This window comes from Oxyura jamaicensis, chromosome 5 (assembly GCF_011077185.1).
Source record: "Oxyura jamaicensis isolate SHBP4307 breed ruddy duck chromosome 5, BPBGC_Ojam_1.0, whole genome shotgun sequence".
Classification (NCBI taxonomy): Eukaryota; Metazoa; Chordata; class Aves; order Anseriformes; family Anatidae; genus Oxyura; species Oxyura jamaicensis.
This window is the reverse complement of record NC_048897.1, coordinates 51,278,713-51,302,987: the sequence shown is the minus strand read 5'-3', so window position 1 is coordinate 51,302,987 and position 24,275 is coordinate 51,278,713. Positions and strand designations below refer to the sequence as shown.

The 24,275-nt window shown below is 40.8% G+C and overlaps 1 protein-coding gene across 4 annotated transcripts in view; it reads right to left on the bottom strand.

The window, feature by feature from the left end:
* DDHD1 (DDHD domain containing 1) overlaps positions 1–24,275 on the bottom strand; it is a 64,548-nt gene that overhangs the window by 25,062 nt on the left and 15,211 nt on the right. For 2 of the 4 annotated variants that reach the window (XM_035327791.1, XM_035327793.1), the window contains 4 exons: positions 17,691–17,792; positions 12,558–12,686; positions 10,565–10,712; positions 105–211 (listed from right to left, as the gene is read on the bottom strand). In XM_035327791.1, the coding sequence (XP_035183682.1) occupies positions 105–211; positions 10,565–10,712; positions 12,558–12,686; positions 17,691–17,792 (486 nt within the window). The remainder of the gene's footprint in view (positions 1–104; positions 212–10,564; positions 10,713–12,557; positions 12,687–17,690; positions 17,793–24,275) is intronic. The other 2 variants (XM_035327792.1, XM_035327794.1) reach the window with 1 other exon arrangement.

The window sequence follows — 24,275 nt, the reverse complement described above, 5'->3', positions numbered from 1 at the left end:
GATAAAATCCAAACAAGGCACATGCAGAGAACACAGCATGAAACTTTTGGGGACAATTATGTAGACTGCAGCTACTGGAATGACAAAAGAATCAAGTAATGTACCTCCATCCAGGGTAAGTTTTGACCTCCATTCAACCGGAAGAAATTCAACGTGGGTTGCAAGATTGGAAAAATACTTTTCTTCTATTTTTCTTGCGGTATCTCGCATCCTTACAAAAAAAAAAAAAAGGAACATGTTCCTGTTAAGACTACTGTTGGTGCTGTTATCAAATAAAGTCAGTGCATCCACTCATTTCTCACATTACTACTTTTACTATAATGCATGTTTATTAACGTAGGTGAAATAAAATTGTGAGGTGAAGCAATTCAAGTACTTAAATTACCTGATAATGGAAAATTATGTGCATTACATGCTCAAAAGAACTTATGAACTTTAAATGTATTTTACTATGAGCCTAATAAACTGTCCAAATTCAATTGAAAGACATCTGTTAATGCTGGCTGGTTTGGGCTAGAATGTGATCTAAAAATTAAGAATTCTATCACTGCCTTGAAATCCTGAATCCACTGGAATCAACCATTTAGTCCATTACGTAAGGAAGACAATTCAGTGCTTTTGAGCACAACAAGAACTATTAAAAATATTGCTTGAAAAGTCAGTTTTAATTTCTCATATCAAATTGGAGGGCTTGAGAGTTCTCAGAGTGAGAAATAGGATCATTTATTAGTATTTCAACTTACAGTAGCAGATGCAGAGACTGTGCTTTTAAATGACTTCTCATTTTTATAAGATGTCTGAACATGAACATTGGTGGACGCATCTCTCTGAAGGGATATAAGAAACTTAAACATGCGTCAAAACAAAATATATCTGAACCTCTCTGCTGCCTGGGGGAGAAGGGGAATACTGGCATATTATATTCCTTTAAAAATGCTACTTTACTACTGAGGCATGAAAGACCCATCAGCAAGGGATGAAAAATGGCATGAAATTCTAGAAGAAGATCGTAAAAAAACATGCATTCTATCAAAGACATTTAACAACCAGAGGAAGTGTTGTATTTTCCCTTCTTTCCTTTATGCTATACTTAGGTCCCAATGACATTTCTGAAGATGAGCACAACGAACTAAATCTGACTGAGGGGCAGCAATGCTGCGTTTCCGGCACCCAGTTTCCAGTTACAAGCATCAGAATTTTGTTTTGAGGCACAGCCCAGAGTTCCAACATGTTTTATTCTATTTTCAAAGCAAACCCCCTTCTAATGATTGCTGCAACCAAATGCACGACGACATTAATCTCTTATCAGTACTTCTACAAATCCAAATGTGCTTCAGGTAAGTTTACCCCCCCCCCCCCCCAGCTGAGACACGTTCCTTGAATATATGAGTGCTCCTGTTCTGCTTCAGTAGAAATGCAGCAGTTCAGCCTAAATCACTACCAGCACCTGAGACAGTAATTGCTTCAGTTTGATGGGCCAAACTGCACTGAAACGGTGTCAGCACTATGTAGGGATCCTGTACGGACAACTCGTGTCAAATTCCCATCTTGAGTTTAAATCCATCTTTAAAATAAAGCCAGCAGTACACAGCAGGTAACTGAGACACGAAGTCGAGAGCTGCTGAAATCTCTTCCACGAGGTTGCCACAGGAGGTGACAATTCAGATAAAGAGGAAGAAGCACTGACAGAAGTCATTCTTAATTTCCCTCTGTAGCTGTTGCCCCACACGGATCCGGCTCACTAACAGGATTTATGTCGTGCAGGAAAGCTGAAGGTGGATGTGGCCAGAGGAATGGATATGGAGAGGAATTTCAGCTCCTACCAGCAGCTCGTGAGGGCTGCAGAGGAATGTCACGGTGGCTTTGGGCAAAACACCTACTTTTTTACTTTAGCCTCATCAGCCTCACAGTGTGGGAGCACACGCTTCACTGAGGAAGGGCTATGAAAGCCAATGGCTTGCAAAAAACATTTTCTACCCAAAATATATATATTTTTTCTTTTTTTTTTTTTTTTTTTCTTTTTTCTCCTCAGGATAAGGAAAAGCACATTAGGCTAAGAAAAGGCAGGTCTGTGATATACCATTTTTTTAATTGAAGAGGGCAGTCAAAAACATTTTCCCATCAAAAAGTAGGCGTTGGTTATGAAAGAAGGGAAAAAAAAGGGGAGTATCCTTTGACACACTGTGTTTCAAAATAGTTACTGATGGTGTGACCAAGCAGTCAAGAAATGCAACTAATCAACATCTCTATTATTAAAGTCTGGTTTGATTGCACTCCTAATCTCCTAGTCTCTAGTCCAATGAGATGGCAAAGGACACAGAATGTCCTTCCCATATGACGGGGAAAAAAAAAAAATCAGCAAGAGGAGCTGCTTAAATCAGGGCTCATGAACCTCTTTGCTTAGGGCTATAATATTTTTTGCATGTCATGTGTAAAGAAAGTAAACAATAAATAAATAATATATATACACACACACGCGCAGTGGTGATTATGTATATCAGATGAAAGACAAACCTCACCTAGGGGAGCAGATCCTAAAAGAGACGAAGGAACAGCGTTGCTTTGCCCTAAACAGAGCTTTCAGCACTCCTCATGAGCACTAATTCCTGCACAATGCCTTACAAGCAGTGTTTGTACAGGGAGAGTGACTGGTACTGGCTTAGGAAGGGAATTGTTAACATTTCTGCGCAGGTGTGTGCGGACTACACAGGCACAAAGTGACCCAGCCCTGCAAAGTGCAGTCCAAGCTGCCCCACCACCACGCACACAGCACGCCTTTGAGGACACTTTCTTGAGAGCCTAACTTCAGCTGCACAGATTATCAATAGGATAAAAATTCAGTAAATACATTATATATATATATATATATATATTAACATTCGTGGAGTTCCTGTGTAACCAAAAAAGAAAAACACACCATTCTGAACAAAATCAGATAGTTGCTTGTACAAGGAAACTTAGGGACCTAAAATCCAAAAGAGAAGTATTTGGCAATGCTGTCAGTTCTTTAGCATTGCTAAATCTGCTAAATTTTCTGTGCAAGAAGGATAGTGGCCAGCTAACATGAATTCAGAAATAGCAAGTTTAACGGTAGATCATCAAATCAGCAGCAACCTAAAGCTGCTAGACTTAACAGCAGTAAAAGCACAGAAACTTTATACAAATAAAGCACAGATTTCTACAAAGCAACAATTACTCTGAATGAAAGAACTTCTGTGCAACTCAGTCCTAAAAGTTCAGGGAAAAACATCTAAACAGTTTACCCATTAGTAGCTGCTATAAACATTATGAAGAAATAGCTATTAGAGCTATTTACAATCCCTGCTTCAAATACCATGGCCTCCTTTTATCCTGCTGGTTATTAATCTGCTGATTTGATGGTTTTGTTTTTAAACACAGATGGGCGCCTGTTAGGTTTTTAACCCCTAAACCTCAGAAGGTTACAGGATGGCACAAGTCACCATCAAGCTGTGTCATGTCCGAAGCAAGGAGGGGGGCAAACTGGAACCTGCTGTCAGGAAACAATATGTTCCCTGGAGCTCTTTGCCATGGAGTTTCTTCCTGTTCCAAAGGGCTCAGGTCTTACTAAAGCTATTCACAGGAAAACTGATGGAGGATTTTTAACTGAAAGTCTTGATTCTAAAGCTAGATATAAGAGTAGAAACAATGCAGCTAAGAAATTCTGCCAGAGCTTTTGGGAAAGCTTCAGGTCTCCCCTCCTAAAAACTGGGCCAGTTTTGTGTCCTTTAGCAAAATACAAAATGCAATTTTAATTTTGACCCTCCCACATCTTGATGCTCCCCCCCCATCAGCTGTGGTTGCCCAGACATGGTGCATCCTTTGGCAGCAGAGCTCCAAACTTTGGCTAAAAGAGATCATGGACAAACACTCAAATGCACGTGGGCTAGAAAATCACAAGGCAACTCCGTATGCATCTTCCTCCTGTCTTACAGAACACATTCTAGCAGCAGAGCACAGGTGGTCTATTCCAACAGACTTCTGTTAGCTGCCACGTCACTGATGTCAGACCAGCAATTCCATCTCAGCGCTGGTTCAGGTGTGCTCCTCCACTACGGCACACCACACTGCGTGATAGCCTTAAGAAGCTGGTTAATACTACAAAGTGCCGACTGTTTTCAGATTATAAACTATATAGTTATTAATATATATATATATGTATATTTTTGCCTTCCACTAAAAATTCCTATGCCATCCAATTCAGCATTACTGGCCAAATACTGTCAGAAAGAGGTGCAATTATTCTCTCTCCCATTATTTTACAGCAGCATTATCACACCCATCTCCTGATCCCAAGAGTCACAGAGGCATTAAAACACATTAGCAGGACAATTCCCAGTGCAGCACATCTCATTTGCAGTGAATGGCACTAGACGGCATCTCCCACTGATTTTCATCAAGAGTTTTATATTTCAGATTTGGACCAAAACTATGGAGTAATTGCCAAACAGTGTGGCTGTGCTCATGTACAAGACACCAGAATATACACCTGCTGTGTACATGCACATCTGTTTTGCTATTAAGTGCCTTTTTTTAAAAAAAAATCTTCTTCTGGATTTAAAAAAGAATAAAAAATCAGCTATTTTATTAGATGGCAAGTCCCTCCAGCCACTTGCTAAATTAACACTAACTGAAGTGATAAAACCCCATCTGAACAGGAAGAGAATAATCCCCCTCTCCAATACAAAATGAAGTTGAAATATTGACCCCAGAGCAACAATTACTTAAATATACACATCCAAATGCATGGTAACAACTAAAATTTATGATTTTTCTAAGAGAAAAACCATCCGAGCACAGATGCAGTGCATGCCTTAGAAAGCTCTATGACCTATTGCTATTTCGCATGCAGGAAGTAACAGCCTGAAAATACTTTGAGACTCCTGATAAATAAAATGTGTTTGGCTGCCTATCTCTGATTAAAGCAATGTAATAAGACTCCCATATTGTCAAAGGTATGCATCCTTGCATGAGTATACACCAAGGGTGAACTAACATGTTTACAATTATTGCCTTGTTTTGTTTTTAACTCTTACGCTACTCATTGTACTGTTCTGTAGCATTCAAATGGTAGGTAAGAAATTGAAATTGGAGTTAGCTTCATCCAATTCACAAAGTTTATAAAATCACCTTGATAGCTGGGAACAGAGAAAAATAGCTGAAGGGTTGAAAGTCTTACTCATTTTATTTCCAAGTCATCTTTGCAGGCTCTCTTCAGGCAGACAATCCACAATCAAGAATGTGTGAATGCTCCTGAATTCAAGAAGCTTACACCAGCCAGCTTCTTGCTCTGAACTCTTGATTTAGGAGCTAGGGCAATGGGGCAAATGGCTGGGAACAAGAATACTTTCAACAGTTTTATTTCCTCTTCTCAATGCGAAGGAAATCATGCTCTAAATGCATGTACTCAAAGTAAAGTGGGAATAATACATAATTGTATACATACTTTTACGAAAACTTAAAAAAAAAAAAAAAAAAAACAAAACACAAAACACAACAAACTTTTTTCCCTGAACACTACACTTTGCATTTTTTGTTCATCCACGGTAGAAATCCACTTAAAGTCTCTCTATTTGTTCTGCTGCTAACCTAGAAACAAAGCAAACCGAAGCCATTCTTGGGTCACACACCTGGTAAATTACGCTCAAAAGCCTTCCCATACTGGTTTCATTACTCTGGAGCTCAGCACAACAGAGCACAGCACTCCCTGCGTCTTTGAGGAAATAATACCACAAGTTTTTGAGGACACTCGGGGCTGGGTTGAACTAAATTTGGTAAGTCAAAGCGAGTAAGTGGGCTTGAGTAATAAAAAGTGAGTTTTGCTCAAGCCAGAGGAAATGAAAGGGACGCTGTGTTCAAAAGCTGAGCCGTGTCTCAGAAATGCAAACTCGAGTTTTATTCAAGGCAGATTTCAAAGAGCAACTGCAAGACACGTGTTGTCCTCTGCCCCTGTCCGTCAGGGATTCATCTGCTCTCAGGCCTTAACTTATTCAGACCGCTGCTCTAGGATATACGGAGACTCATTTTACTTCAGAGGAGAGATGAAAATGCTAGGAGGCAACCCGAATGAACATAGCTGTGATTCACACTTCGTGCTCTTCAAGAATAATGGGACTCCGCATGACCAAAGGAACCCAACCTTCTTGGTTACGACTACGGGATCCCCAGAACAAGACTGCGGAGATGTGCCTAAGTCCTAAGCAGGCTATTGTACCTTTGGTCCAATATGCAGTCATGTCAGATAATTAATAAATATACACAGAACAAGCTCTTACATGATTATTAATACCCTAACCATCACCTTTTACCTCTTGGGCTGAACTCATTTACCTTCCAAAGAAAGCTCAAGTTGAAACCTGTACAATTGTTACCACCTGCATGCTTAACTTCAGAGGAACGTGCAATTATTGCCAGCACCAAAGAATGGAAGACAAACACGTAATATGTATGTAATGAAATGCTAGCCTTTAAATGGAAAATAAGCACAACTACCAAATAAGTGAAAAGCTAAAAACGTAGAAGTCGTTTTACTATGAAATTTTGATTTACGATTCAAGCAGCAAATATTTAATGCATTGAAAGGCCTCTGAGGGGCTCTGCAAGGGCTTGCACACCACTGGAAATGTACCAAAACTGCTATTCTGAAGTAATTATAATGATAATCCACAATTAAAAAGCTTTCTAATGGGGCTTGCAATAAAAATGTAATTGGTGATTATGAAACGCCAAGACGATGTGCTGGTGCAGACAGCAATTTTTGGGCTACGAGCAGCAGCACAGGCAAATACAAATTTTGAATCAAAACAGAAGATTCAGACAGAGGCAGACAGATACCAGGGTTGGAGAAAGAGCAGCCAAGAAGCAACACAACATCACAGCTATTATGGAAATACACAGAACAGTTACTCCATTCCATTTTTAAGCATAGGAGTTTATAAAATTGAGAGGGTCAGCTTCTGGTAAAACAAGAGGATTTTCTTTTTAAAGGAGGTTGGAAACATGGATAGTAACATTCCTAAATTCTACTTAGTATATTTAAGGACACCCCTCTCAACACACACAACCTTAAAGCACAACTTCAACAAAACGAGAGACCTGGCTTCAGTGCAAAAATATTCCATTAAGTGTTAAAGTATGTACAATTATAAGATTATCTTCAAATTATCATCTTTTTAAAGTTAACGTTGTACCATACCAGAAATCTAGTGTCAGAATACTGCATCTGATGGCAAATCAAAAAAACAAAACCTTTTTATATTACACATAAATACAGAATATATCTTCTTCCGTTAAAAAAAATAGTAATTCCTTTTCTTCTGGAGCATCTCACAGAGCATTATTCTGTCCATGTTAGCTCAGCTGAATCATTGATCCAGCCTGGAGGAGGTACTGTCTCTTCTCAAGACGAGTTCTGCTGTTAATATCAGCATTGACAGGAGCAGCTTGTTGTACCAGCTGCTGTGCTACATTTAGATAATAAATGTGTTTAACTTTACTGTGAAGAAACCAAATCATGTCACATCTTTTAAAGACCTGTTCATTCAAACATTGATAAAACGCGTCTTTTCCATTTACCTACTTAGAGGACGTCCTGCAACCCTAGCATCGAACCACATTAATGAGCAGACTAAACTCCATTTCTTAATGAAATTAGTGCATGCAATTTTAAATTACCCCGGAAGCAGGGTTCTGTTTTCAAGTCTGTGACCAACAGTATCTGCCTAATGATGCAGATATATCATGAGCTGTACCAGCTTCATCTGGAGGCAGTAATCTGAGGTCAGCATGTCAAGTGAGCTCTGGTAGGGTCTCTCAACCCACCTGGGTTACAGAGAGAGTATTCCACGTCCGGGTTATAAGCTGCACTTTTGCATTTCTCTTTTTTTTTCTCCTTCTTTTAATACCACTTGTTCAAGTGTGACTAAGGTTTTATGCTATGAACTGAAGCGTTGCTCTCACACCAGCTGAAATAAATACAGAAGTTTTACACCAGGGTAGATCGAACCAAAAAGAAGCAACAATGTATGTACGTGGCAAAGATGAAATGCAGAAGAGAGGTTTTTAAGGATGGGAGAAAAGGAAGGCACCTGAACAAACATCCCCTTCTGGAGATCCCGCAGTCCCTCCAAGCCCCATACCAAAAAAATGCAAGGCATTGTGGAGTTTGCCTCTTCTTTCTATCCACCAGACTATTGGAATAACAGTTTACAGCAGGCTCTACATTTACTTGCTTATCAAAGACACCAGACAGACTAGAAAAAGCAGCTTTCTATTTCTAAGGGACACACAACGCCTACCCCAGGGTTCCCACACAGGTAACATCCATTTCTCAAGTGACATACAAAGCTGAGTGCAGCCCAAGACAGTGATGAGCTCTGGGGGCTGCTACTGCTTTCTGCCACTGCTGGTGGTACCCAGGTATTGGTGAAGGAAGAAAGGAGGGATGGTGACACTGATGGGCAGACCTAAGGCTTAAGTTCCAGATTTAGCACGGCTGCAACTACAGGCTTCCCATGAAAGCTTGCCTACTTGAAAGGAAACAACACTGAATTATTTTCTCTTTAGATTCTACTTTAAAGGGTCAAAAAATATTTCTGCCTGTCCTTCTTATCCTTTCTCAAAAGGCAACATTTGACTTCTCGTGCCCCTAATGCAAAAGAACAGTAAAAAAAAAAATGTTAAAAAGAAAAATACACACACACATCACAGATGAAAGTGCTAACAGAAAGTGTTAGTATGGCTTGTGAGAACTGCCACTGTGTTGGCCTGGCAGACATTTCCTCTAAAATCTCTTCCTAGAACATATGGGATCTTCTCTACTGCTAAGTTTTTAAGCTATTAGAAAAAAAAGAGATTTCAATCTTACACGATGCTTTCATTTGCAGATTTTGTACAGACTACACAATTTATGCCAATAATTAGCATTTTAAAAGAATATGCAGTGCCGTCTGATATTTCTTGAGGGTATCTGAGACCAGAGTGAAATTTACTGAAGCACGAAGAGTCTTGCTTCCCTTTTAGATAAAATATGCCATAGAACGAGCTGCCAATTAAAGTGGGTCTTCTTACGGGATGGACACCTATGCACTGTGTCTTGAGCTGAAATTAATCCACACATGCAAATCCTGAATGCCTTTCAATGCAAAATGGGGTAGGAAGAAAGAAAAAGACAAAAATCTTAATGACTCCAAGGTGGAAGTTTTATTTCTGGTAGCTGTTAAAACAACAACTTATATTTAGGATGTTTGCAAGCAGTGCAATTGGCTCCTACAAAAATGTAAGTTTTTACATTTATCTTGGTGACTAGTTTCAGATTTTTATCAAAAAGTGTTTCACTCTCAGGTTTTGCTTGCTTGCTCTTAAACACCACAGATGTACGAGAAGCGAAGTGCTACATAAGGACAGTAGGGAGTAGCAGGTTGTTGCTTTGAGATGACAAATGACACAGCAGTGAAACCGAGAGGCCCAATCTACTGTACCAGAGGACACTGGAGTGGAACAAGGAGCTGAATGAACACAAGAGCCTGCTGACACGACGGCACACACTAGAGCGATGGCACCTCTGTCACTCACATGAGTACTGACCTACGTAGGTGTTAATTTGCCACAAAACCAGCAATCCTAGCTCTACACGTGCCTTACTATTGCTGTTGACTTGGAAGGAAAGTGGAACTCTTTGGGGGACACGTACTAAACCATCCACACAACAGAGATCTGCAGTTAACACTTCTAGCCTCCTCTTTCAGCTAATGAAGCATTCATTAACACCACCTTGTCCCCATGGTGCTGTCATCAAGACTTTACAACTCCTTCTAATATTCAACAAAGGTATTTTCAGGGACAGCAGTCTCAGTAACTTGGGAGTTTCTCTTCCTATTCACCAGCACTCTGAGTGGCCTTCTGAATTAGCTCGGATGTCAAATCAAAAAACATTTGCAAACAAGCTTTACAAAAGACTTTTAATGAAAAGATCCCGTAAGCATTTAATTATGTTGTACTTTTCATCAGACTTCTGTGTTCAGAACTCAGTGAGTAAACTCTCAGCAGGAGCTTCCCACTGTATTAAGTAACTCGGCACTAGCAGGAACGCCAACATTCGTTCTAGCTCCTCATTTTCCCTCTTACGAGTACGCATTTCACTTGCTTGCTGGTCTGACAACCAGCAGGAGCAATGGAGATTCCACTTCATTTTGATCAAATGAAAATCTCACCTCACCCAGTTGGCAAAGTCACTGAGCACCAGTACTAGAAATTTACTGACCAGTCCTCGGAAAGTTGGTCATGAAAACTGGATATATCTTTTCATTGGTCATGAAAACTGGATATATCTTTGCTCTTCTGGCTTGCAGCTACTCTCACTAGGCCCATACAGTTGAACTGACATAGGAAGTAGTGCACCCACAACAGAAAGACTAATGACTGAAGGGAAGAGCAGGGAAAGGAAACAGGAAGAGATGCAGCTTAAACCGAAGAGTCTGCTGTCATTTATAATGTCAGCATTTCATTCAGGCTAGAGTTGCTACTGCAAATAGTATGAAGGACTCACATAGCTGTATTTTTGATGATCCTTCCTTGGTCCATTTTCTGCCCAATACCATGCACAACAAACACAATGTGACTAGTTTGTGGTGGCTTGTCTTCTAACGTAGCTTCTTCTACATAGCCTCTATGTAGCCTTGTCCCACTACTTGAAGCTGTAGAAAAAACATTATCCTAGATCAGTTACATTCTGTGAAGTGCAATGGTCTTACAAGTTGACAGATGCTTCATTTGTCTCAGACCAATACATTAAAGTATTCTGAAAATGCAGTTATACATAAAGAATTAGAATGTACTTTTTAATAATCTGCAGTTTTACACTCCTGAGAGATTTGAGCAACTAGGTGCAATTAACTGTATCAATTGATGCATTAGTAGGCGATTTCCACTGTAAAGACAACCAGTTTCAGAGCTGTTTTGAAAAAAAGCTTTTGGAAAACATTTGTATAATAGTCCATCCACTTTTACAACACAATGCTCTTCTTCTATGTACCTCAACCATTAAACTTCCTTGTATTTCCACCTTACTTCTACAGCATGAAGTGATCATTGAAATGTCTTGCCAGACAATCGATCTGCATTGTCACTCTGTCTCTGACCCCATTAAGAGAATGGGCTGAAAAGCTTTGCAATTTTTCACTCTGACAGGCAAAACCTACATTTTATTCCAAGCCCATCCTCAGGTTTCCTCGCTCATTCCCCAGTTCAGTGGCCAAACCAAAAATCAATTATGCTGGCAGATATGGGCATCCTCTCACTGTCCTACTGGTGGATTGTGAAACCCACTGGCACAGCGTGGCTTCATCCCCCTCTAGTGACAGACCCATATAGAAGGCAACAGCCTCATATGAATGCTGGCTGTGCAACGGGAGAGAAGTATGAATCCAGCAAGCCCTGCAGATGGCTATACAGAGGAAGAGAGCACCATTCCTCACGTGAAAATCTGCAACAAACAACTTGCTTTTCTTTTAAGGAGGAGGAAAACACAACAAAAATGCTAAGGGCGGTTTTTGCACAGGACAGATTTATCAAGTGGGCTTCTATTTGGTACTTCTTACCCCAAACTGCTTAGGACAGAGGTTGTTTATTATTTATTACACGCTGCCCAAATCGTGTTCTGGATACAGACTATTTCATTTCTTCTGTAATTTTGTGCAACTGCATTGAATTATATTATTTCTTGGCAAACATTAATTAAGTATCCACCCAAGAGCCCTGTGGGTTAAGAGGGCATTAATTACAGAACAGAGGCATGAGATTAAAGCCATACCTATTACTTGATTTTGTCTCTTCAGAGACCAAGGAAGAAAACAAAAGGATTGTGTGTATTTTCTTGTTTTTGTAGCTGTCCAGCACTGCACAGGAACGCTATTGCAGAGAGGACAAGTTCCAGACTGGCAACAATCTGCCTTTCCTTTGAGGGGCAACATCTTCTCTTCCAAGCTTCTCAGTCTCACTGGCTTTAAAACTGGTAATTTTGAGCTTAAATGAGCTTGGATTTGTACTGAAAACACTTTCTGTCTAGGTGTAACTGCTTCACCCCTCCTTGCAGTTCATAGGTCTGTCTAATGAACTGAAAAGGCAAGAGCTGGCACGAGGGGAAGGTATGATCATGTATTTACGGAATGCATCACAGTATGCAAGTATCTAATGACAAAGTTAAGGTTGCAAAGGGAACTGTGATTCTTATATTGTGTCTGCTAGTCACTGCCGCTGTTGTATTATGGTAGTAAGCATATGAGAACTGCTGCTTCTAAAATAATAGTAAGAAACGTAATACAAATATGCCGTGAGACATATGAGACAGATATATTCATGTATAATTATAATTATTCACAACCCAAGGCACCTATTGCACCCTTCTGCGAAACTCCAACAGCAAAAATGGGCCAGTCACATATTATAACTTCGAAATTGAAGTCTTCTCCTTCTAGTCTTAAAGTAACAATCTTAAAATACTGGTATTTTTAAAATTCTTTACAAACTCTGAGAAATATTACCTTTGGAAAACCCCAACTTTTGTGTAACAGTTCTTGCAATTTTAGATGTTGTTGCATCACTGTAAAGATACACTTCATCCACACTGTGCCAGTCCACATGGTTGCGACTCAACTTTAGACTATGAATAGCTGCAGCAAAAAGGAACAATATTTAATTTAGACGGACAAAGGGAAAACAAAAGCCCATTCAAACACAGAAAGAAGGGTAATTCACACACACACTTTAAAATCTAGAGCTCTATTACGCCTACATCCACACTACTTCTTACCTTGAAAAGTTTTTACATTTCAGATTAATCTCACCAAGACAAACAGCAATTTGGAGACCCGCTCTGAGGACATTTCACATTATTTTCCTGCCACCCTCACTTTGGGCTTCCAAAATATATCCTTAACTGAAAAGGAAGAATAGGGGGGACAGGGAGATGCATCCCAAAAATACTGCTGGCTGCTGTGATGGCCTGGTAGCTGCTCCATGCCCTCTTGCTGGAAAATCTCAGCTGCACTCGTATTTTCTGTCCTGTGACTGCTCAGTGGGATCCCTGGTTTTGACCAAGGCTACAGCAACACAGCGGCTTTCAAGGCTCTGTTACTAGAAGGCTCTGCTGCATCTGCTAGCCTTTCAGAAACGGCTAGGAGATGGAAATGCAGTTCAATGAGAAAGCCTCTGAATGAGTAATTTCTGGCACCGAACAGAACCTAGCTCTTTCAAAGGCCACTAAGAGCTCTATAGAGCATTTGTGCAGTTCCTGTGTTTTCCAGATTTGGAACTGATTGAACTCTGGGACCAACCTCATGACACTGCCCGATTGTTGGATTAGGCACAGCAGGCGTGTTATAATGCAAGGCAGAAACTCTCAGCTGAGCTTGGAGCTTGAGTGAGCAAAACCATATCACAGTTCTCCTACTAGTACTGCAGACCTCACCTAGGTTTGGAAATCTGCTGCTTAGGTCTCATCTAATGTGGGATATGCAATACTTGGAAAGCTGACAACTCACAGCAATAGACCTCTGACAAGAAAGTGTTATTTAACTATGTCATTGGTCTTGCTAAAAAGCCCAAAGCCATGGAAAACACCCAGAGGGATTTTGTTTTATTTTTTTCCATAACAAGTGGAGCTCTAGCCTGTCCCCTACTTGAAGTCACATATATTTTTTGTACTCTAAAAACATTCTGAGAAAACTTGAGCCACCACGGTTTCATATTTTAACTCTTGCAGCACAAACCAGCCACATTAAACTAAATGTTGTGACCTTTCTCCTATAGTATTTTTCTTTGCCTAGGCAGACAGAACTAACAGTCTGATGAAAAACTAAATCAAGTCTCTAAGGAACAAGGGGATTAGAAAAGGATGACCCCTTTTGCCACAGAAAAAAAATGATACACAACAAGTAACTAGAACTACATGGCTGTTTGACACTGGCAGAGCAAAGAAGAGGAAGGGAAGGCAGCCTGGCTTTGCAGAGCAGACACGTCAGCTCAGCCTGATGACTGGCCTGAGCAAGAAGCAATCCGGTGAGAACTCAGTGAATGAGCAAGCTGCTTCCTAAACACCCCTACAGGCAAAGGGATGAGTCCATGTCCAGAAATCTTAGTTTAGAACCGGAAAAGAAATTCCCAACAGAACTTCCTCTTTCAGGCTTGGAGTCAATGCAGTCTGTGATGCCCCGAGAGGCAGGGAGTCCCGTGGCAGAGTGACTTCCTTGCAGATCTGTCTGCAAACTCCTCTACCCCCAGATCCGTGATGGCTACAGACTTCTTACACATCATCCAGCAGGTCTTTAACAAGCTTGTTCCACTCACGTTCTATGAAATCACTCAGTATGTTCCTGGGGAAGCTGACAGAGGGCTGGAAGCATGATGCCTTTGGACATCAGTGCTCAAGGTCCAAACCATGTCCAACAAGAAGCAGAGAAGCCTGTGACTGAATTGCTTCTTACCACCACTGGAAAGGCGGTGGTTTGGGGAGGATTGATCCTTAAATGCTGTCTGCAATCAGGGGTGGGTTTTTTTATTTTCCTTTTTTTTTCTTTTCTTTTCTTTTTTTTTTTTTTTACAGCACTTGGACTATGTATCCTTCCTTTCCATCTAACACCAAAAATAACATTTTAAAAGGTGCTTTGTCTTGAAAAAATCAGATTATTAGGAAAATAATGATTCTTAAAAAAAAGGAAAAAAGAATAAAGATGCAAACCATGCTTCCCAGGTAAGGGCTGCCATTGCTATTTTGAACCTGAACATGGGTAAGACAGAATTCTTTTTCTGAAGATGAAATAACATGATTTACATTTTGTTTTCAGACACAAAGGCTGACTGCGATGTAGCCTCCTGCATGTTGCAGAGGTAGTCAGTAACAACTCTGGAGCTGTTCACACCAAGAAGTGACACAGAGTGTCAGGAAGTCACCAAGGCATGCCACAGTTTGCCTGAGGGTATCAAGCTGCAAAATTCAGATTAGGCAGTGGGTACAGCACAAGGGAATGCTCTTCATGCTCATTCCTCTGCCTTCTGGTCCTCCAGCAGCATCCTCGCTGTGTCTGTGGCTTCATCCCAGGGCACCAGGTTCGGATGTCGCTGAGCTTCACTGAAATCTGACTGTAGCTATGGCTCCCCTGAAAGGCAGGCGCAGAAGATGAAGATCTCCTCGTAAAACCACGGGACAGGAACCTCCCTCTGGATCTGACTTCTTGCAGCTTTGTTTTCACATGAGCTACTTCGCTGACACTAAGAAGATGCTCAGCTTCCTTGGCTGGAGTTGCTGTAGATGCACCTTCCCCAGCTGGCAAAACCCCTGAGCAATCTGCACACAGCTCAGTTTTCTGGTTTGGTACCAAGACCAAATCCATGGAAATGAGACCAAGTTTTGGTTTCCTCTGTAGCCAGAAATAAAACTTCTTTTTCAGGAATACCAACCCAGACAGACACCTAGAGTATGAATACACAGAAGGCACGGCCCCTCTGCAGATGAAAGACACACTGATGCTAGACAGAGAGAAGCAAAGGTGAAGTGAGATGAATCAAGAAAGGCCTTCTCCCAGCTGAAAATATCACTGTTTTCTATCATACAAATCTCCAGTTTCACCAAGACAGATGAACACAGACGGAAAAATCCTTCTACAAAGTCTAAATATGAAAATGGAGAAACAAACGAAAAAATAAAACACAAAGTACATATTCCTACAGCCTTGAAGAACCTGGTCTCAATTAGACAGCAGAAACTCATCTGGAGCCAAAATAACAGGAGAATAACTGAGGAGCAGGAAGCTTGCACTGTTTTTTTCATGCCAATAGCACAAAATCCATGGAGAAGCTGGGGACGTGTACGCCGCACGTGCACTGCCAGTGCAAACAGCCACCTGGCTGCAGTGCTCGAGGAGCTGAAGGCTTCCAGCAGAAAGCACTGGCAGAGAGGCACTAGAAGATAGCATTTCACAGAGCCAAGAGTTTTAAATTAAATATCTTTTAAGGTAAGCAGCTGGTTGTCACTCGGTGCTTTAATCTAACTGCCAAGACCAAAGCACGGGGTGATTCTTTTCTACCAGTTTCTATGCTCACATCAAAATCAATAGAGGAAAGCATCTTTGAAGTGCTAAGAGCTCCACAAAGGCACTGTCACTCCAGTTAGGGCTAAGGACCAGAGAAGGGAGGCACACTGTCTGAAATCCCTTCCTGCCTTCCCTCCTCCTCCAAATTTATTTTTAAATAGATCTGTGTTGCAATCAGCCTCAGTTTCTGCACAAAAACTGCCCAGCTCATACACATAGCTGAAGGCACCATTTGGCCACTGTTGTTCTTTTTTAAACAACTTTGAAGTTCTGCTATGTAAACCTGAGGTACAGTTGTGGACTTTAAATCATTCTTTTTCATTTAATACACAAAAGCACATGAAAAAGGCTGTGGCTTTTAATGAAATGGGGCTGTTTCACATTGATGTCCTTTTTCTATGGCACTTTACCACCTCTTAATTCATGAATGTCACTAATTGCTCTAAAAGCAACTTTAATTCAACCCCATCCTACAATAGAACTGAACATGATTTGGTGAAAAATACATAGAATAAGTAGAACAAAATGAAAAGAAGTCTTTTCTTACTGTTTAAGACAGAAGTTACGCTTTTCACCTTTAACAGATCCAAGTTCCATGTGTGAGAAGAGGCAGGAAAAAGTTGTCTATGCACCGTTTGGATTTCAGGCATTTGCATTTGGACTTAGTTACCAAAAAAATATCATTATAGGAAGTCAAAAGGCAAATATTTATGTATGCCAAAGTTCTCACCCTTCAAAATATTCATAGGAACTAAAAGAATATATGGTATGACAAGAGTATTTCTAAACCTACCATGTGCATTCACATTTTAAATCGAAGGTGCAGTTTTCAGAAGTCTACTTCCACAGTCACTAAGAGTTTAATCACTACCATGCTTTAACGGTGCCGGAGAAAGATCAGTGACAGGTACTTTTGAGCCTTCTGCAATCATTAATGGCTCCTGTAAAATCTACTCCCACCTTCTGAAACAAATTTGCACATCAGCTGCTGCCAAGTTTACAGTTCTGTGACACAGCAGCCTTGATCATGTATCCTGTACAGCCTCCCTTTTTTATATCACGTGTCCAAAGTCTTATTTCATTTCAGTATACAGAAGCTGCAGTAAGAATAATTTACAACACAAAATTAAAGACGCATGCATTATCCAAAAAGTGGCAAACAAAATATTATCTAGTATAAAACTTTATTCAATTCAATCCTCCATTCCTTCTCTGACATAATTTATCTTAACACCAGGCCCGTAGAGATTCTAAAGAAAGTTGCCTGTAGGTTATTGAAAAAGCCAAACCACATATGAGGAGCATAACAAAGGTTTATAGTTTTTATCAATCACAAGCAATTATAATAAAGATTACAGCATCACACTGCTAGCATCTACTTTCTCTAAGACTCACAACGCTACTACTTTTCTTCTAAGATTCACGATGCTTTTTCCTTCCTTTTTGAAGGAAATGGCACGAGCACAGCTCAAGACATTGAAGCATGTAATTCTAACACATTTCACTGGTATGAGCAAACTAGAATTTAAAGGTTCCTAAAGCAGGAGTACTACAAGAAAAAAAAATAAAAATCTACGATTACTGTACCTTGGGAACGCTTTCGCTTAAGACATGCAGCATCTGAATTCTCCTTATATCCTCTCCATTTGAACAAAGAAGGGAGGGAGAAGGGAGGGAGGTAGTAGAGAACTAAAAGTAAAAACACTGAGCTTCAAAGTAAAATTTTTAAAAGGGGTGTCATTTTTTTCATCAGTATTACCATTTTTAGAAAAAAAAAGTTGGCATATTTATTGAAAAAGTATATACATTTAAACTGGTTTTGTAGCAAAATTGTCAGGTCACATTAGCCAAATTCAATTTTGTCACTCTTCAGAAGTGGTTAAAACATCACAACAAAGCTAAAGGCATTAGTAAAGGAAAGCTGTGACACAGCACAAGCAGTCTCCCTGAGTGCCTTTGCATTAACGTGTACGAAAGCATAAACACACTATTTGGTGTAGGGTAGAACACAGAAACCCCTCATTATACTCGAAGCATTTAAAACCAAAACAAAAACAACTCAATTTTAAGCACGGCTCTATTATTTTCCCCAAAGAGTGTAAGAGGGTCATTAAAAGTTAGACAAAAAAAATATTCTACTGTCCCTGTTTTGTAAGTCCTCAAGAAGCTGCCTTCAGCACTGAAATGCAACAGCATGCACTTTGCCTCTGACAGCCCTCCCGTCTGCGAACAGGAGCTTCCCCTTGATGGTAAGGCAAGTCCATGACTTTTATTAGACTTTTAATTGTCTTATTTCACTAAGAACACTGAAATATTGCATAGCAGGCCAGAAGATTCTTTTGCATGGACTTACCTTCACACCGGTGCTGTGTGATTATGGAAGAAATAGTTTAATGTAAGTGAAAGCTGCTGCTGAGCAAGTAAAACGATGTGGTCAGGAAGCTGCTGCTTTTGGCACTTACATAACAGGAGAAAAGTACTCAGTTAAACTCCGTTATAACAGATACTTTTTACATCTTGGGGCTTCCTGAGCAAAGCTGACGGTGAGGTGCTACAAATCTAACTCTTCTGTGCTAGTGCTCTGGGGGTCCTCCTACAAATAGCCTTACATCGTAAGCAAACCAAATAGTTTCCAAATGTTCTAGCCTCAAAAACCTAATGTAGTCAAGAGGGTGTGCTTAAATCCAATGAGAAATTAGGGTTTCCCGTTGGGCTTCTGAATCCATGAAGTCCCTAAAGCTGCAACGATCGGAAATCAGTCAGCCTGCTGGAGAATAAGGAAATTGTAGCTAAAATAACATCTTCCCTTACAAACACCGGGAGTAATTAGTACTCTATAGCCCAGCAGCTTTCACCAGTGCCCGTGGGTAATATTCCACGCTCGTGTCAAGGGCTTCTCACGCTTCTTCCTACCCTCAGCTAACAGCTCCGTCAGCAGATGACTTACTACGGATGCAGGTTAAGTATATTGCTGTTGCACATCTGTTTTCTACAGGAGAAGAACATTAGGCTCACAGTTACTGCACTTGGGACCTGATGGAATAATTTAGTCTACAGAGTATTTTACTTGCTGTGGCAATACAGCTCACAAGAGGAATATACACAGGAAATTCAAGTCAAGTAGGAGATTTTTTAACGGTGACAGTGGAAAAACAAATGGTACAGACTGCCCAGAGTTTCCTTGATGATCAAAACCCCACTGGAAACACTCTGAGCAGCCTGCCCTCCTCGGCTCTGCTGCTTTGAGCAAGGGGGTTGGACCAGATCTCCACAGATCCTTCTGGTCTTGACGACTTTGGCTCTATGAACAAGACTTTCCCTTGTAAAGGTTAACTTAGCTGCAACAACAACAACAAAAATAAATGTTTTTTTTTTTTTTTTTTTTTTTTTTTTTTTATGAACAGGGAAAAGCATATTTGAAATCTATGGCAGAACGGAGCAACTACTCCAAATGCAATTTTTCTGTTTCTCGTGGCATCTAACCACACACTGAAAATCCATAACAAGACACAACAAACGTACACAGTTTTCAAAATCAATGCATTATAGAATTTGTTCTGATTCTGACTCATGGGATCTTTTTCCACATTTCTTATAACCTAACATAGAATCGATCACAGAGTAACTTCCATGGAAAGGACTCGCTGGGGGTTGTCTGCTCCAATCCCCCACAGACAGGATCAACTTTTAAGTTTAATCCAATTTCAAATTTGGATCCGGTTGCTCTGGAGATTTCCAGCTGAGTTCTGAGCATCTTTATGGATGGTTATTCCACAACCTCTCTCTGCAAATATAATCATCTACATCTATTCCTATCTCCCTATCACATACATGAAACTTTTGCCTTCACTTCATCCTAATTAAATGAATACACCTGAAGAAGATGATAGCTACATAACTGAACATGACGGTAACAGCTAATCAAATATTCTTTAAACACAGGTAGCAAACCTTAGAGCTGCTAGAGAATATTATTTATACAAGGGACCAGTTTATGATGCACCTTTAGAACCAATGTCTCGAATGGAAGAATCAGAATTAGCTGCCATGCTAACCTAGTGCAGTAGGAAGTGCCACCTGCTCTTCCTTCCCCTTTCTTCTTGCTGAGCACCTCCTGTTCAGCACCATCCCACAAGACTGGAGCTTTACCACCTACCGGGCAGCAGTGGGTCCCACGGACTGAGCCTCCAGCTGCAGGTCAGCCTGCTCTGTGTCACAGAAGCTGCTCTTCCATCCCTGATCACCTCCCTGCACCCGGGCAGTGAGCTGCCTGCTGACAGCTCCTCTGTGCCATGGGAGCTCACAGCGAGGGGTACGTGGGCTCTGCCTACACAGCAAGGCAGGAAAATTGGCCCTTAAGCTGCAGAACATCACTGCCTTTACTGTGGTTGGATGTTGTTAGCAGAACATCTAGTCTAAGAAGCTTTGAGAACCTGCCATGACCCAAGTGCATGGTTCTGTTTTCTGTTTCAATGGCCTTGGTATCACAAAGTCACCAGAGAATGCTGCTCCTTGGGCAGACTACTTTGGAGAAGTCCTGAACTCATGGGCTGCCTGAGCACGCACAAAAAGCAGCTTCTAAATCTTACATTATTCTGTGCATTTTAGGCTTACTGACTGCTAACAAGGTATTTTGATACCCTTTTTGGATTCCTTTCTAGATGTTTTCATCTCAATCACTGCTTTGCAGAACAAGCGTTATAATAAAGCTCTCTCAGAAATATTTATAGAATTATTTTACAACAGTAATATGTTCAAGTATTACAACTGGGTACATGCAGTACAGGAAAGGTCTGGATATCTCTGCCTTTCTGCAGTAATGCATTCTCGGTGTGATCAAATAAACACCCCAGGTATTTTCATATTTTTAGTGTTGATATTTATATTTTAAATTTTGAACCAAATAATTTAGATCAAAACATCACCTTACATCTTGCACTGATACTAATTTACATCTGCTTGAAGTTTAAAATTTTTTTTAGTAAAATTAATTTATGTAAGTTGAAAATTTGAAGAATGAATCTTCCTTAGGAAAGATACGCAAAGCCAATACATAAGAGAGCCTAGTGTTACCTGGATGAAAGAACACAACCAAAACAAGTACCATATAAATGAATTTGAGGGCCCAACATGGTTTGCCTATCAACAGAGAGGCAGGAGAACAAATCAGACCTGGAAGCCCACCTATACTGTTTCAGCAATGCAGCATCTCATTTAGGGGTGTAATGCCTCAGACTCAATCACTTTTACCAAAGCCTTGAGCATCAAATGTCAAGCTCTACTCCCCACTACAACTACTAAATGACAGCTACTAAAAAAAATAATTTAAAATTCCTTAAAGTAACGAGAAGCCAGAAGATAATTTTCTGAATCTGCTGATTTTATATTTGTGATTTGCATCAATTCCACAACAGGCTGCAGACATTTGCCTTCACAACAGAGTCGACACAGAAATGCAACCAAAACTCTGGTGCTCATCCTCAGTGTGGTTTCCTCCTGTAGCTGTATCGGTTGCCCTGTCTTACAAGACAAAATGGCAATAGCCCTTCCTGCATCTATCAACTATTAAACCAACCCTTAAAACTGAAAAACAGATCTGGAATTCGGCCAGGATCGAAGCAGGCTCCAGGGTGATGAGATGTGAAACAGAGGGCAGTCAAGCTATAGAGGAGGGAGGTGACGCCCTCGCAGCATTTCCTTCCACTGGTATTCTGGTTGCATTCCTCTGGCCTGGTTTGAGGCATCTCGGGGGGCAGAACACCCTGCACAGTCAAGGAGGAGAGAGAGGCTCGTGCCCTCACCACCCCACCTCAACGTGCACACATGCTGCCTGGTCTGTGGAGGCCTGGGGAATCAGCTGTAGCATCCCCACACCGCACATGCACGCTGCACTTCAGAGATCTCTAGTAACTGGCCTCTTAAAGCATTACAGGTGCTAACACATTCAGGGCTAAGCATCCCTCCATAAAGCTCAGGAATTTGTCTCATTTCTACAAGCCGCAGGAAGAGCTCTGGTACCTGGGAACCTCATCTACAAACTCCTACAGAACATAACCTGCTGGGAGCCAAATCCAGGTTAACTGGATGTTGCAGGACTGAAGGTCACGTTAATCTGCTTGGACAATGGCAAGAAACAGGCACAGGTAACACGCATAGCGCTCACTGCCCGTTTTGGCAAAGCTGAACTCATCTGTATGGCTGATTCCACGCAAGCAAGGGGAGCGGCACCACTCAGCCTGTGCTTAAACAGGGTCATTCCCTGAATGTAAGCTGAAAAGGTTTATCAAAGTTATCCAAAGCAGGAGCAGCAAAATGGGAACCTGCTCCTAGCTTCTCAGCTTGCTGCCATTGCTTACGGCACGGCTGGGGTAAAATCAGGAACCACCAAGTTTGTCAGCTGAGTATCAACACGGTTCTCATTGACAAGCTAGCTTTTCATTATTTATGATGCAAAGTGGCATGTTCAAATAATAAAGGAATTACGCTTAAGGAATAAGAGGCTTTGTTACAGCAGAGTGCATTTGCTTGTGCTGAGGAGTCACATCAGATCGCTGTTTTTTCACCATTTACAATGTTTTATCACAGCGTTGTGAAGAGCCGTTTTGCCTCCCAGTGATATTTACAGCTCTATTCTAACTTCCATTAGTCATAACGGCTAACAACAGCTACCTGGAAAATTTGGTGGGACCAAGTGTGTTTAATACAGGATGCAATTTAAGGAATTTAAGCTGAATTCAGCACTTCAACTAGTTACATTTAATTCACCAAAGACCATGCAAGTCACAAAGCTTCTCCCAGTGCTGTGTGCAGATGGCAGTCATAGATGCCAGCTGACCAGAGTTGTTTTTAGAGGTACATCATCATGACAAAATCACTTTTCACACTTACTGCTTAATAACGTTTCTGCAACTCCCCTATTACTCCAAAAAAATCTTTTGAAAGGTTTTGGTGCCTTTACACGTATTTTATTTTCAAGTGACTCCATACAGAGCTATTATTTTTTACTTTAGTATTAGAAAAGGCTCTGGTGGCTGGAATCTTTCTCTGGTCTTTTATATTTTTGTAAAGAACAAGGACTGTATCTTTCTCACCATTTTCCTCAATCTATTCTGCCTCAGATCTGAAAATTTCTGTTCCATAAGCCAGACTTTTGCTGAAAAAGCCCACCTGAGCTCCATTCCTTACACAATGAGGTGCACCCAAGTGCAAACAGACATTATTCCTTCCTTGCATCCAAAGTTAAGCTGCCAAAGGCTGGAAGCACTCAGCAGCCATAAAGATGCACTTTCCAAACAAAAGCATACTGCCCTACCAGAACAGCATTGCACTCACAGGGAGGGTACAGCTGTAAAAGCAAGGCTGAGCTTTGTATCAGTACACTTAAACAATAAATATTAGCGCATTTAAAAACAGGTAACAGTGCCCTTCAAAAGAGGGTTTTTGCTGGCACAGTTCCGTGGCTCAGGGGTCACACAATTTTATGTACCTACCTGACAGAGCTGTTAAGGCAGAAGGCTACTGCAGATTTGGCCAGAGGGAAAGAATTTTTAAAGTGGTACAAATAGAGAAAAATAATTTGGTGTTTTTGCTAGCTTTGAGGGGAGTTAAGAACTTAACTGCTTTCTGCATTACTAACAAATGTCTGTAAGTCAGAAAATGCTCTTCTGGTTTTCCCTACAGTTATTAACAGAAGAACCCTGAATACTATCTTGCTTCTAAGTTATTAACAAGGTTTTCCTTGTGTGGTCACACAGTTCCCACAGAAATCCTCTGTGTTCATGGCTGAAACATGGCCACTCCTCCATTCTCTAAACATTTTGTACAAAGTTGTAGTTTAAAGAAGCATAAACATGAAGCTGCTTTGTAGAGAATAACACAACTAAAAATGCTGCTGAAGTGTACTGGAAGGGCACTGTACTTGCAGCTCTTTTTTTTTGTGGAAGTGGAGCAAGTGACAACCAAAACACAAAAGCGAAGTGTGAAAGCCAAAAATACTGAGCTTTTGCTGTGCTATGCTTACCCAGAGCAACCAGTTCAACTGCATGCAATAGACAGGCAGTGATTTCAGAACACTACTCTTAAAAACGTTAAATGCATTTGACTGAGATTCCCACGAACACTAACTGGGCATCCTCAGCCTGGTCATTAAAATATAAGGACTTCCATAACAGT